Consider the following 15,864-nt stretch of genomic DNA (forward strand, 5'->3'; position numbering starts at 1 on the left):
TTTAAGAACAACTGATATAATATACTATAATATACTATACTATAGTATTTTAATGTAGGCATGTTATGAATGTAATTTATCGACAGATAGTTGACTGAACGTGACCACGTTTCTCCAAAATGTTGATTATTTTTTATTTGTTGTGAATAAAAAATTTTTTTTTTAAACAATGCAAAATCGACATGTCTGGTTTCAACTATGGAGGAGGAGAACCGGTGTCGTTCGTATGACGACCGATAGATGCCGCTATTACTCCACACACAGCTCCGCTAGTTTTACAACGATCATAAACGCTCGTATATGCATTGCTTACTTTTATAGCTATTCTGCAATGTATTTCTTTTTTTGATGCAAATCATCTTTACCGATCTATCTCTCAAAATAATGTTCACAAATAAATAAAGCTCAGTGGAGGAGGGTCTGTGTAGAGCGGAGCTGCACTGGCTGGTGCAGGACAAATTGGCGCCATTTTGAAGCCGACAGGAGGATCACACAGCGTTGGGAGAAGCGAGCGGAGCGCGCACTTTTTCCAATAAGGTAACCGTTTATTTCCGTTTTTACGTTTTCGGTCTGTAATTCGGTCGTTTGCTATGTACTTTCGTGGTGCGCTGATTGGAATTGTTATTTTATGATCGATTCGGTTTGCGTTTTCCTTTTTCTGGGGCTGTCTATTCTTCTCATAACCCATGCGAGGACATCTGACTGTGTGTTTCCCCCCAAATCCTTTCACTTAAAAACATTGCAATGACAATTGTTATTGTTTTGCGTGTAACGTGTGTGATCCTGGCCGTTAACGTTGCAAAAGAAGACCGTGCACTTTACTGATTCTCGTGAGTGTGTGTATATATATGTACGTTATGTATCAGGCGTGCGTGTTTGTGTTTAGCACTGTAGTAGCCTGTTAGCTTAGCATAGCTGTCTGTAACGTTAAGTGAATAACCGCCAAATTGTTTTGCGTAAAGCAACATTTGATTTTCAGTTTGTGCTGTTTCAGATAATCCTACTATAATTTCCACTTTAACTAGTTTAATTATGGTTTGTTTGCATGCGGGAATCTAGAGGTGCTGTTGTGCATTGGGTCATTCACATGAGAGCTAACGTTATAGTGGTATGAAATGCATATGATCCTTAAAGTAGTCGCCTTAGGGGTCTGATAAGACTTTAATTTAGTTTTCTACCGGATTAACCTTAAGAGGAATTGAGATTACAAATGTTGTGTACTTGATAAAACTGTTTTGTTTTGGTTGTGGATTTAGGAAAGCAGTGAAGGGGCACAAAAGACACCAGCAGACATCTATGTAAGTCAGGCTGCTGTCAGTGTGTAAGTTGGTTCCCCATGCAAAATCAGTGGGGACCTATTATGATGTCTGGAAGTGTGTTGTGTTGTGTATTGACCGGCTGCATGGATGTTTTGTGTACTGCTGTATGTGTTTGGAGTTTGCCTGAAGTGTTAAACAGCAGAATTGTCTTGTTAAGTGCAAGAATTGACAGCTATTCAGCTTCCTTTGATTTATTCATATTTGTGACCTCCATTGTGTCTGTAGGCGCACTTGTGCTGTTATGATTTCATGCATTTCTTTTTAAAAGCACATACACAGAATGCAATGCTTTTATTTGCTTTTTAAACATGGACATTTGTATTTATCGTTTATATATTGTAAGTTTTGTGATTTTCGGTACTAGAAGTTTTATTTTATATAAAATCTTTGAGTTTTGCAGTTAAATTTTAGTCCTCCATGTAGTACCACCTATTTAGCAATAAAGAGCTGCAAGTCATGTTCAATGACTGAAGACTGATTTAAAAAAAACAAGGATAAGCTACAATGGCAGTCAGTAACTTCTTTTTTGGGGGTGCACGATGCAAAGTTTGTCACAACATGTATGTAGCCTGTCATATGTGGGGCTTGTCATTTCAAAATGTGTGTTCGGCGCATGATGTTGTAAACTTATGGGCATCACGTGTGATGTCAAAATATGAGCCTGGTGCACATGCATCTGAAGGGTTTATGATAAAGGAGACGCTTACGTTTGCCAGATACTCGCTTAATCTGCAATCAGAGTTTAGTGTTAAAAAGTACTTGCGAGTACTTTGTGAACATGAGCGTCTCTTTTATCATGAACAGTTTTGAGGCGTGTGCAGCAGGCACTTATTTTGACAAGACGCATAATGCACATGGTACACATGACGCAACATTCGCGCCCCACAGAAAAGAGAAGTCACCAGCTGCCACTGATAAGCTACTGTATGTCTCCAACTTCCTGTTTACGTAGGGAATATATCAACACTTTAGAGCTGCAACTATCGATTATTTTTTTTAACATATTAATTTTTTCAGTTAGTTTTATGTATATAATTCACCAACAAATAATAAATGTAACATCTGCCATTAATGCAAAAAAAGAAATCATTTTTTCAATTGAACAAATAGACAAACAAAAAAATTTCAACATGAAAAATAAGGTGGCAGTTAGGGCTGAACGATACATCGAATTTTCATCGTCATTGCGATATGAACTTACGCGATAAACACATCGCAACAGACAGCCTTGATGCGATGAATGAAGGGAAAACGGTAAGCGCATGTAATAAACGTTTGACCTATCACGTTTAGTCCTGAAGACATGGTCTGCGCATTCATGCTTTTAGGCTAAGCAGGGGAACCCCAAGTCAGCTACGCTCAGATTGATCTGTGAGGTGTCAGTTGCGACGCTGTGCCTGTTAGCAAAAAACGATGACGGAGGAAGGAGAGATGAGTGAGGAAAATGTGTTGTCAGACGAAGACCTTGTGGTGAAAAGGAACAGCACTTCAGCTATATCATGGAATTATTTTGGATTTAGGAGAGATGACGCCGCAAACACAGGTACTGTGGAAGCGGTGACTCGCATATTGCGTCTGTTGCGCGCTCAAGTTAATTATATCAAATGTAGGCGCGCAGTATGTGCGCTCTGGAAGCGCCGCGATCGCGACTCGCACGCGGTGCGACGCGCTAGTTTTTTTCCAGGTATTTCAAAAACATTTTAACTTTTCAGAATGACACAAGCGCAGCGTGCAGGTCATGTGACAACAACCTACGTGTCTAGCGTTTTCCACGCGTTTTTAGGTGCGACATGTGAATTGCCCCTAAAACATGAAAAAATATCAAATATTTATCGCAACTCACATCGTCATCGCAACATTAAACAATGTCATCGCACATCGCAACTTTTCCTCACATCGTTCATCCCTAGTGGCAGTGCCAACAAATCACATAAAAACAAGTCCAGCATAAATTCAGCATAATGCAAAAAGGGAATTATTAAAAATAATTTAATAATAATAATAATAATAATAATTATTAAAATAAGTAAAATCAAATAGATCCAACTGAATAAGCATCAACTTTAACATCAACTTTAACTTTTCTTTAAAAAAAAACAAGTTTAGCTAGAATGATCTTCTAATATTTAATAAACAGCCTTTACGCTGCTGTTACTTTAAATAAACGCATGTCAGGAATACCTAACAAGATGAGCTTATGTAATATCTGCTTACATGTTCGCAAAAATAAGTTAATTAGGAACTCCGCGCTGCCAGCTGGCTTTCTTTGCACGCGTGCACATGCCTATCAGCTCTCAGTGTGACAGCAACTTTTTATTTCATAACTTCTTATTAATATGAAACATATCCCGCTCTTTACTGTTTCAACATACTTCCCAGACACTCCGCGATGTTGCGTCAGTCGGTCCTCTCACAGCTTTTATTACACACAAGATGTAAACGTATCTGTAATTAAGCACAATATATGGCCTGCTTTCTATTGTTGTGTAAAAACTTTCTGTAATAGTTCAAATACTTGCCGTCTTGTCAATGCTCGTATGATGTTTAAATATTAGATGTGGAGACTTGTGACAGCGCTGTACATTTTGCACCTGACTGACTGTATTTTCGTCTTACCGAAGTGAATCAGAAAATTACTGCATCCGTTTAAAACCATAGTGTCTCAGTGATGTGAGGTGTGTTCGGCTTAACGGTGTTGCGCGTGTCAGCAGGTTTGCTGCAGTGCCACTGCGCATAGGAAGCTTTTGAATCATGCATGGTACTGATGTCATACACGACGTCAAAAACACCCAGTCTTTACTACCACAGGCACTTGTAACGCTAACCAGATATCCAAATGATTAAATTGTTGTTGTTTTTTTGGAATACTGACAAACTTTAAATATACAAATCAGCAACTTAATGCAACTAACTGCATTGCAAGTGATCATGTCTGCATTTCTACATTTTGTCTGCTTGGATAATGTAGGACTAATTCATGAAACTGTTGTGTTTTAACTTGATGAGCCGCAAACTCTCTGCACTCCATTCTGAGATAAAATCACAGCATTTCTGTACATTTAAATTGTCTTGATAGGTTAAATTGAAACCGTGCATGTGGCTGCGCTTTAAAGGTCCCGTTTTTGAAGCTTTAACTCTTTCACCGCCAGCGTAAAAAAAAAGTTGCCAGCCAGCTCCAGCATTTTTCATGATTTTCACCAAAGTTTAATGCCTTCCAGAAAATATTCTTCTATAATATATAAACAAACTATATATCAAAAAGTTTCATCCTACCTTCATTAGTTCTCTTTTTATCACACCTCAAATATGGGTAGGTTTCTTCAAAAACACTAGCCTGGCTCCGCCCTCCTACGTGCTTCCGCTTAATTTTCATTTCGCTTCAGCAGTACGTCTGGGACTGCTCGGTAGAGTTTAGTTTTCTCCTGCAAAAATCTGCAGGACCAATCAGCAAAACAGATGGGGGTGGCTAAGAACGATGACGTTGAGGTCGTGCGTCAGTTTGAGTTGTAGTTCAGTTCGTGGCAGTGGAGAAAAACGTGACAAGCTATTTGGTCCGTTGTTGCAAAACTGCCGAATATACAGAAGTTAAAGCCGGAGCAAGAACAATGTTTGCTAAGTTTTGTTTGTCTGATTATTCGGACTTGTTGTTTCCAGACGGTTTCGGTGCATGATATACGTCACGACCACACATTAGCGATTGGCTTTGGCAGATCCTGAGTGACTCTGGGCAGATCCAATAGTTTTAAACTTCAACAATGAACGCTCCTTAATGGAAGTAACGCTTTGCAATGAAGCGTGGCCAGACTCTCTGTACAAATGAAATGAATGTACGAGAGTCTGGTTGGACCAGGCTACAAAAACACCCAATTTTGGGCAAAAAGCTGAATTAATTCCATTTTTGTGAAGGACTTTTGATAGAGATCAGATTCAGAGCGATCTTTAGACCATTCACAGAGTTCTTTCTCTTTCACGTGAGGCGTTACTTCCGGGTTGTATAAGTTGCGGAAGTGCGCCACCTGGTGGCGGTATTGCGGAAAGTCTCGTCATTGGCAGGGAAGCGTATTCTCTTAATTGAGGAGGACACAACCCTACAAACAATTACATAAAGGCAACAGACAGCGTTTGCACACACACACCATCGTCGTCTTTTATTTTCACTTCTTCCAAGAACAGAAAGCTGTGGAGCATTTTTGGCACCATAATGTTTGATTCCTGTTCTTTTTTGTTGTTGTTTGTTTTAAACTTTGTTTGCAATGGTGGATCCGCTATTTTTCTTCATCTATCCACATATTTTTTAATGTACTGTAAATGTTGCGAAATTGGTGCTGCCCTGATGGCCTGGTAGAATTATAGTTTGAATAAGTAAGTATTTGTATTGTGTACATGTCAAACGCGGCCATCCGTGCGTAGCCGCGGTGAGTATACTTTGAAACCCACGTGGATAAAAGGTAGACCCTGCCCTTTATCTTGACATCATATATCCAGGAAGTAATGGGCTGTTCCCTGAAGTCCTTGAAAGCAAATTCTGTTAAAGAAAATATATCGCTTTGCATTGAACTTTGAGCTTTATAATTTGCAGCCATTATTTATGCTCTAACAGCAACCTTACACAACAACTAAAGTGTGAATAATAAGATCACGAAAAACGGGCGCTTTAAAATGGGTTTTTTAGAGCTGTCAATATTTAACCATCTGCAGGAGGTAAGATTTGGGACAGCATCCAGTAAATTCCCAACTTTTGCCATGTGAAGAATCTATTAGATAATTGTATTAATGGCACATGCCTCTCTTAAGAACAACTGATTGCAATTTACATTTGTAAGTGTTTGTCTTGATTGTCTTTTTGGCATATTCGCAGTGAGCACTGATTGGAGAGCATGGCTCACTCCAAGAATCGAGCCACGGATGGCAAGATCACCTACCCGCCGGGGGTGAAGGAGATTTCTGATAAGATCTCAAAAGAGGAGATGGTGCGGAGACTGAAGGTAAGGAACACCGTGCAATTTTCCCAAGTGAAAACATTGGCTTAATATAGCAGCAATGTTTCGAGCAACCTTGAAACCTCAACACTAACAGCTTTGTCAGGCAGAATGAAACCATATTTTTTCCACTTGTACTTCAAGGTAATTTTTCAGCTTGTAGATAGTGTTTATTCCTCCTGTGGATGTCATCACTTGTATCTATTTTTTAATAAGGCTGCCAAGGCAAGGTGTGTTTCCCATTAGGCATGCCTTGCATCACACTTTTAGATAGATGTGTGGTTGACTTACTGCTCTGTGATGCTTTTAAACTTCAGATGGTGGTGAAAACCTTTATGGATATGGACCAGGACTCTGAGGAGGAGAAGGAGCTCTATCTGAACTTGGCCTTGCACCTTGCCTCAGATTTTTTCCTCAAACATCCAGACAAAGATGTTAGACTGCTTGTGGCCTGCTGTCTTGCTGATATTTTTCGCATCTACGCACCCGAGGCTCCGTACACATCACCCGATAAACTAAAGGTTAGAAATAGATTTTTTACCCTTAGTAGCGTTTGCTTTCTTTTAAAATCAGACTGGAATCTTGGTTACACCTTTTATTTTTACACCAAGAAATCATGACTTTATATATGTAAATTAAAACGGATGTACATCTATATAACACGAGGACTGCTGTCAAATACTGCTCACCCTCCTGTAATAAAAAATGGATGTTCACATGTACATGTTATGTTAATGTGCATATAGGAGTGATGTGACAACTATGAAACTTTTTGATTATGAATATTGGTTTTAATATCTACAATCAAGAATTATCTTCTATTCTGTTATTTGAATGCATTTGTATGCTGAGCATATTCACTGAGGTTCTTATAAATGATGATGGGCTGAATATTTTAAAGGTGATGTCTGTGTTTTTGTCTGTGTCTGTCTGTTTTTCTTCACCTTGAACGGACTGCGAAAGATTGAGTAGTTTAGCAGAAATAACACATCTTGTGCTTTGTGTTGCTTTGCCTCTGCAGGTGTTTCAGATTTTAAAATTAACTCTGTGCCATTTATGTTTCACTCAGGATATTTTCATGTTCATAACTCGCCAGCTGAAGGGTTTAGAAGACACCAAGAGCGCCCAGTTTAATCGATATTTTTACCTACTCGAGGTACGTCACCAAAACAACACAATCTAAAGCTCATTCAAGGGATTTTAAAACAATACCTGACCTTCTCTTTCCTTTCCTGGCTCCAGAACATTGCTTGGGTGAAGTCTTACAACATCTGCTTTGAATTAGAGGACAGCAATGAGATCTTTACTCAATTGTACAGAACGTTGTTCCAAGTGATCAAGTGAGTGTTTTGTTTATGTCTGTCTATTTAGACCTTTAGAACTGCAAAAAAATTTTTTTTCTGAACTTGTAATAAACTTATTACTACTTATTATTGACATTGTACATGGCATGGTACGGCAGCAAAGTCCTTGATTATTACGTCAGAATGAGAGTATAGTTCCTAGCCATATCTGCCTAGAAAATCACAACTTTTAATTTTCTGTCGGACTTTGTACACAATGTAACTACAGAAGAGTCAAGTTTTAAATAGGAAAAATATCGAAACTCTGGGGTTTTTTAGGGCGAAGCTAATGGTCTAATCAGATTCAATGGATTGTGCTAAGCTATGCTAAAAGTGGTATCGCCAGACCCAAGGATCGGCTAAATGGTTCCAAAAATGGTAAAAATAAATTTTTTAACTCTAGGGGAGCTGGAAAATGAGCATATTTTCAAAAAAAGTGAAGTGTTCCTTTTAATAGAGTACTCGTTGTTCAGACCGGTGCAATTTTTTGGGACATATTTCTTAATGAGCTCCTAGTATGGAATTTAGGACATTTGTGCCGCATTGCTTTTCTGTAAACCTCTGAAGCAATGCGAAAGCCCTATAGAAATAAAACTTGACTTGACTGTGGTTTCTACCACCTCCTGATTATGCTGTACAGCTGTGCATCTTGACACAATGGCTGTCATAATTCAGTACAAGACCTTCGTGGTTTACTGCGTTATGTTTGAGATGTTAATGGGAAGCTGCAGCCTATTTGTTACCTCCTAATGAGCTGTCAGCCTCCTGCATGTTGATATCATTTCATTGCATTCGGTTAGATGACAATGATGTGTGCAAATCCCAGGTGGGAACCCTTCAGTGTATGTACACTATAAAGGCTTATTCATCTCGACCACTGAGGTTTGCTCGGTGCTTGCAGCAGAGCTCGGCTCTCATGTGTACATGCAAAAACCAAAAAGTGTTTCTGTCATGCCTCATTGCATTTGTTTCTCATCCTGCACTGCTATGATTTTATTGTCTCATGTTGTTTGTGTCTAATGTTTCTCTCTGTAGCAATGGACACAATCAGAAGGTCCACATGCATATGGTGGATCTCATGAGCTCAATCGTCTGTGAAGGAGACTCTGTATCACAGGAACTACTGGATACCGTTCTGGTGAACCTGGTGCCTGCTCACAAGGTACAGAGAACCAATGTATTTTTATATATATTTATTATATATATTTATTATATTTATTTGACATCTTAAAAAAAATCTTATGAAATGTCCTCTAAGTATTTGAAAAAAGAAACATATGTACTTTGAAAATTAAATTAGCAGATTGGAAAGATAAAAAAGATAAAAAATATATTCTAATTAAAAAAAATTACAAATATTGGCCACTGCAATATATTGGTCCGTCTATATAGTGACAGACCAATATATTGCAGTGGCCAATATTTGTATTTTTTTTAAATTAGAAATTTTTATCTTTTCAATCTGCTAATTTAATTTTCAAAGTACATATGTCTCTTTTTTTCAAATACTTAAAGGGGACATTTCATAAGATTTTTTTTAAGATGTCAAATAAATAGTTGGTGTCCCCAGAGTACATATGTGACATGCTAGCTCAAAATACCATATAGATAATTTATTTTAGCATGTTAAAATTGTCACTTTAAAGGTGTGAGCAAAAATCATCCTTTTAAATGCAAATGAGCTGATCTCTGCACTTAATGTCAGTGCAGTGGTTGGATAGTGCAGATTAAGGATCGACCAATATGGATTTTTTTAGTGCCGGTACCGTTTTTGGTTTGTTTGTTTCATCAGCCTTAGCCGATGACCGAAACAGGCTGCCGATTTTCTTGAGCCGATATTTGGAGCCGATACTGTTTTTGCTCACTCATTTAACATCATAAAAATGACACGATGATGCCAAATGTTACAAGTTGAAATTTTAAAAAAGTAACAGTTATTAAACTTAAAAAAAATCTATATTTAACAAATAGTAAAAACAGGTGAGGGTGCTATGGAACCATCTTTCGATGTTGTCATAGAAAGGTTGGTTGTTTTTAGTCACATGACCTGCAATTGCTTGCAGCTTCCAGCACTCTGTCTGTAAATAATGCCGGAAAAAAAACGGAAAACATGGCAGCCACGTATCGGCCGATGCCGATACACATAAAACTCGCAAATATCGGTATACTCCATATATCGGCCTATCACTAATTAAAGAGTAACTACACCCTAAACCAACTTTTTTAGTTAATGATCTGTAAGAATGGGGCTTTATTAGTGCTGTTCATTGATTTTAGTAAGTTTTTTGACATTTGGATGTAAAGTGTTTCAATACTACAATATATGGTGTAAAAACGTCTGAGTGCTGCCCTCTTCAGGTTGAACGGTGGCTACTGCAGTTGAATTTTCCTATTGGATGGTGGGTCCAAAAAATGACTTTGTTACGATCTCACCACACACTTAGTTCGTCCCCTCTATCTCCTTGGGATCTGCCCACTTTTCTAGCATTTTTCAAATATTGCCAGTGGGTGGAGTCAGGCTCTGACCAGGGGTTTAGTTACACTTTAAGGGGTGGTATTATCCCCTTCTGAGATCACAAGGGATGCCAACTTTCAATTAGCTATTTTTTCACAACTGTTAGGTGCGAGAGATGTAGTAAAAAATGCGCTGTGCAAAAATCCATTTGTGGTGGTTAAATTTGGACACCATACATAAATGAATATGTGGGAGACACTGGCATTAATGAGTGATTTTGTGTGATCACCCACGAATACAGTCATTACAGATTCATATTTTTTATTATAACCTTAATTGCTTCTTTCTGCAGAATCTCAACAAGCAAGCTTACGATTTGGCCAAAGCGTTACTGAAGAGAACTGCTCAAGCCATCGAGCCGTACATTACCAATGTAAGTACATCTGATATATTACTGCAAAGTATCAAAATCATGCTGACGTAAAGGTATATGTAGAAGGTCTATTCATTGTTAAATCTTAAATAACCCCTAATGAATCTCCAAGTGTCAACTTCAACCCTGGTCGCTTTTGAAAATGTAGTCATGGCTTGCAGCTTTAACTGGAGATCAGATGTATTTCCTCTTTCTGAAACGGCCTGTTGAGCTTAAACGTATTCATCAGAGACACCAAGAGGAGCGAGCGATGCAGTTATGCCGTGCACTCTATTCCCTCTTGTGCTCATTAAATACAACATAGATTGAGAGAATAAACTTGAAGGTCTTGCAATGACTATAGCAAATCTTTGACGCCTGGCTTTCTTCATATTTGGTATTAGCTACATTTATGCTTATGCATTTAGCGTACGCTGTTATTCCAAGTGACTTGCTGTGCATTCATTTTTATGTATTAAATTGTGTCTCATCTTTGAACCCATGACCTTTGACTTGCGGTGCTACAGAAGCTTGAGATAACCTCTTTCACCCCTGAAGCCAGCTTCAAAGCTAATATCTATGTCGTGATTTGGCGGCAAATGGATACGAGACATGCGTTTGAATTGGCTCTCAGTGTGGCATGCTAGACATTGATGGATTCAGGTGTGTGATGTGCAGTTTGGTGTGTGTTAGTTTTTTAACCAGGTGCTGATGCTGGGCAAGACTTCCGTGAGTGACCTATCAGAACACGTCTTTGATCTCATACTAGAGCTCTACAACATCGACAGCCATCTACTGCTGTCTGTCCTGCCTCAGCTGGAGTTCAAGCTTAAGGTAAGCGAGCTCAAACTCACTGTAAACCTCACATGATTTTATGTCTGTAAAATTTTGGAAGAAAGCCTAAAAGATTTAATTTCCGTCCTCCAGATTCAGTTTTTTAGCTTGCATATGCATGCATTTGAAAGTGTCTGTAATATATTTTTTGTAAATAAGTATTTTGTAAACCAGAGTTCTAAGAGAAAGTTTAAAGGTCACACAACACAGTGTTTCTACCAATCTAATGTTAATCTTGAGGACCTATAGAGTAGTATTGCATCCTTCATAATATCTTCAAAGAGTCTTTAGTTATATTAGATATATAAAAGACAGACAGGTCTGCTGCTACTTTCCTGGAAAATCTGAGCCCCTGGAGGCATACTGCGGGTAGAGCTTGCTTATAAACTGAATAGTTTATAATCCAAATCGGCTCTGGTTCAAATTTTGCATTGTTTTAGGGAAATTATTACGTTAGTATACACCACTGATCTGAATAAATAACTGGATTGCGCATGACATCACAATTGTGAAGCCACTGCGTCGCCATATTGGTATGCCCAAACATTCTATTAAATTAATAGGGTGTTATCAGATTTCAATAATAAAACTGTACTTTTACATCTGAAGTCTTCCTGTACATTATTAAACGCAAACGTCCTTAGCATGTACATGGTTATTTATTTAAAGTTTTACATTTTACATTTGAAACCGTAAGTGATTATACATTCATCTTTATTACATTACGTGCTCATTCTGGAATCTAAATAAATAATCATGCTTTAAGTATACAGTATTGTTTTTGTTTGTACAGTAAAATGTGTTAACAATGTTAATACAGTACTCGAAGTTAACTTTTTTTAGTAGGTAGCACTGGTGCTCCCAAATTTAAAAGTCAGGAGCACAAGCAAACATTTGGGAGCATCCATTAAAAATTCTAGAAGCACCACAACTTCATCATTCTGAAGATTAAAAGCCATTTTTAAACAAGCGTTTAATTATTATGCTTAACTCTTTCACCGCCAGCGTTTTAAAAAAAAGTTGCCAGCCAGCGCCAGCGTTTTTCATGATTTTCACCAAAGTTTAATGCCTTCCAGAAAATTTTCTACTTTAAATATATAAACATACAATATACCAAATGAAAGAACAGACCCTCTGCTTTAAAAAAAAAAAAAAAACGTTTCATCCTACCTTCAGTGGTTCTTTTGTAATCAGCTTTTGAATATGGGTAGGTTCTGCAAAAACACCACATTTTGAGCAAAAAGCAGAGATAATTCCATTTTTGTGACGGACTTTTCATAGAGATCCCATTCAGAGCGATCTTTAAAACAGACACGGACATGCAGCCGCTTGCCATAGGGCAATACTTCCGGGTTTAAAAAGTTGCGGAAGGATAATAGCGGTATTGCGGAAAGACGGAAAATCTCGTCATTGGCGGGGAAGTGTTTTCGCTTAATTGACGAGATATCTCGTCAATGGCGGTGAAAGGGTTGATGTGTAGATTCACGGGGCCCTTTTAAAAAACATTTAATGTCATTTTAAATTATTTATTTTAAATTCAGTTTTTTATTTTTACAAATCCCATTTTTTTTCTGTTTTCATTTTTCAGGATTTTGTATTCACTTTTCATTTACTTTAATGGTTAATTACATTTTTACTTATCAAAACGGTATGTTTAATAAACTGAATTCACAAAATGTAAATCTTTTCTAAAAGAATCAAAAATAAAACCAATTCATTAAGTTTTATTTTCTGTAAAAGTGCTGCATAAACAAAACTTTGTTTAAATAAAAAATTCAACATTTTGAGGGTAATTATATTACTTAAAAAATGGAAATATGTATATGTGTGTGTATAAGATATATTTAATCATTCTTTTATTATTTTAAAAGTAGATTTTCTAAACAATAATAATATATTTCTGTCAACAGACTTTTATTTTGATGTGTTTTCTGTGTGTATTTGACGATCGCATTTTTCAATTTAACAATAACATCCGTGTGAACTCTGACAGCAGCTCTGAACATTTTCGTGTCCTCAGATGCTAAGTCAATTAAATTTAAGGAGTATATGGTCGCAATTTTGAGCCCTGTAATAGCATGTATTATGATACCATTAAGATAACGTTTCAAACTAACATTTGATTCAGCAATATAAAATTAATTCCCAATTTTGATCAGTGGTATACACACACGTTTATGTATGTATATATGCAGGTTTAGTTTGTGATATCCTCATATATGAATGTTATCACACCGTTTGGAGCTTGTTGCTTCATGTATTGTCTCAGTCTGTTCTTTTTGTTTTTAAGCAAAACACAATAATGCGCCTAAATTGATAAAGGGTTCAAATATTTTCTGTGCTGTCATTAATGACCACTTGCTTTGTTTTCTGCAGTTATACCAAGACAAAACCCACAGAGCTTTTATTGTGTGTGTTTGTGTTTTGTAGAGTAATGATAATGACGAACGCCTGCAAGTCGTGAAGCTGCTGGCCAAGATGTTCGGAGCGAAGGATTCAGAGCTGGCTTCACAAAACAAACCTCTCTGGCAGTGCTATCTTGGAAGGTGACACTCATACACCACAGGCCTAATAAACCTGTAGTTAATTTTTCTGTGAGAGATTTTAACTATCTGCATTCCCTCAGGTTCAATGACATCCACGTCCCTGTTCGACTGGAATGTGTGAAGTTCGCAAGCCATTGTTTAATGAACCATCCTGACCTGGCGAAAGATCTCACAGGTATGAATTACCTAATATGGCACAATCTGTGTTTCTCCAGAAGCTTTTCTTTTGTCAACTCCGATGACTCTTTTATTTCTACAATGATTATGTGATTTTCTTTTGTCCTGCAGAGTATTTGAAAGTGAGGTCACATGACCCAGAAGAGGCAATTCGACATGATGTCATTGTGTCCATTGTAACGGCATCCAAAAAGGATCTCTCGCTGGTCAATGACCACCTCCTAAACTTTGTGAGGGAAAGAACACTTGATAAACGGGTAAGCACTGAGATCTTTTCGGCTCTATTCAAACAGCACTAGGACATCGGGTGAATTTATTTATTATGCTTTTTCTCATACAACCTCAGTAAAATATACAGTGCAAATTACCTTCCGTTTTCAGTAGTCCTATGAGAAATCTGATCCTGTCTAGATAGTAACATAAGATTGGATTGGATTCTCATTTGAAAGCGCAGTTGCAGCATTACGCCACTGCAGTAGCCCCGTTTCGTCATAAGCGCAGTAAGGGGCTGGCTAAACTTTACCAAAAGAACTGCAATTGAAAAAGAAATGGATAACAGTAAAGGGGGAATTATACTCCCGCCCCGTTCTGCAATGCAAGGCTCCGCTGACTGGAGGCGCACAAGCAAATAATTTATTTTCGACGCACTTGCTGTTGTACTATTTGAAATGACAGAGGGCGAATCGTGTAACCAAGTCCAAAACCAACAAAAGGTAAAGGATAATTCTGAACTGTATGTAAAATAATTCATGTTTTAACTAGCAAACTTTCCATTATTTACTTAAAAATTATCAGATAAAGAGTCTATGCATTGCTTGGCATGGAATGATCAATGAGATAAAGCACAGACATGCCTGCTTGACCAGAATCGCCTTTGAGATGTGTCATTTTTGGATTCAGAGCGACAGATGATTTCTATGACCATGTACATTAGCTATAACTGAAAATATTAGTTTTATAAAAAAGTTAATTATTTCAAAGGAAAACGCCACCGCTTTTCAATATTTTACTATGTTGTTACTTCAACTTAGATGAATGAATACATACCTATCTTTTATCAATGCATGCACTTAATCTTTGTACAGCGTGTTGTGAATGTGTTAGCATTTAGCCTAGCCCCATTCATTCCTTAGGATCCAAACGGGGACAAATTTAGAAGCCACCAAACACTGTTTGCCCTATTTAAAGACTGTTACATGAGTAGTTACACAAGTAAGTATTGCGATTGTGTTTTTTTTAGCTGAGGTGTTTGGTGACTTCTAAATTCATCCCTGTTTGGATCCTAAGGAATGAATGGGGCTAGGCTAAATGCTAACACATTCATGACGTGCTGTATAAAGATTAAGTGCACACATTCAAAAGATGGGTAGCAAAATATTGAAAAACTGTGGTGTTTTCCTTTTAATAATCAGATGATTAAAAAAATGTACACTTAAAATATGACACTAGTAAAGTGTTCAGGTGAGCCACTGTACACATTAAGTGCGCACATGATCAAGATGGCACCACGTCTGCTTCATGTTGAGCCACACTGGCACCTCTGTCGATTTAGACGTTATAGACAACTGCTTGGGTAGAAAATGAGTTGAGGGTACATGTAGGGCCCTATTAAATCAGTTTTATTTTTTCCCAAATTCCCAGATTTAAATCCTATGCAAATCAGTACATGAATCCATGAAATTTAGTTTTAATGTCATATTTCAGATGTCATTTAGTAGACTAATCTTGTTTAAACAGTTCTTGCTTTGTTTGTTTGTTTGTTTGTCTCCCAAACACTCTCATTAGCGCCGCAGTTATTT

General features: G+C 37.5%; 1 protein-coding gene across 1 annotated transcript in view; it reads left to right on the forward strand.

The window, feature by feature from the left end:
- The first annotated feature begins 272 nt into the window (after window positions 1-272).
- pds5b (PDS5 cohesin associated factor B) overlaps window positions 273-15,864 on the forward strand; it is a 35,234-nt gene continuing 19,642 nt past the window's right edge. The window contains exons 1-11 of the mRNA XM_065280777.2: window positions 273-537; window positions 6,178-6,304; window positions 6,616-6,819; window positions 7,368-7,454; window positions 7,541-7,638; window positions 8,677-8,803; window positions 10,449-10,529; window positions 11,202-11,342; window positions 13,773-13,888; window positions 13,969-14,063; window positions 14,177-14,322. Coding sequence (XP_065136849.1) covers window positions 6,197-6,304; window positions 6,616-6,819; window positions 7,368-7,454; window positions 7,541-7,638; window positions 8,677-8,803; window positions 10,449-10,529; window positions 11,202-11,342; window positions 13,773-13,888; window positions 13,969-14,063; window positions 14,177-14,322 — 1,203 coding nt within the window. The 5' untranslated portion in view covers window positions 273-537; window positions 6,178-6,196. The remainder of the gene's footprint in view (window positions 538-6,177; window positions 6,305-6,615; window positions 6,820-7,367; window positions 7,455-7,540; window positions 7,639-8,676; window positions 8,804-10,448; window positions 10,530-11,201; window positions 11,343-13,772; window positions 13,889-13,968; window positions 14,064-14,176; window positions 14,323-15,864) is intronic.

The sequence above is a fragment of the Paramisgurnus dabryanus genome, chromosome 8, assembly GCF_030506205.2.
Source record: "Paramisgurnus dabryanus chromosome 8, PD_genome_1.1, whole genome shotgun sequence".
NCBI lineage: Eukaryota > Metazoa > Chordata > Actinopteri > Cypriniformes > Cobitidae > Paramisgurnus > Paramisgurnus dabryanus.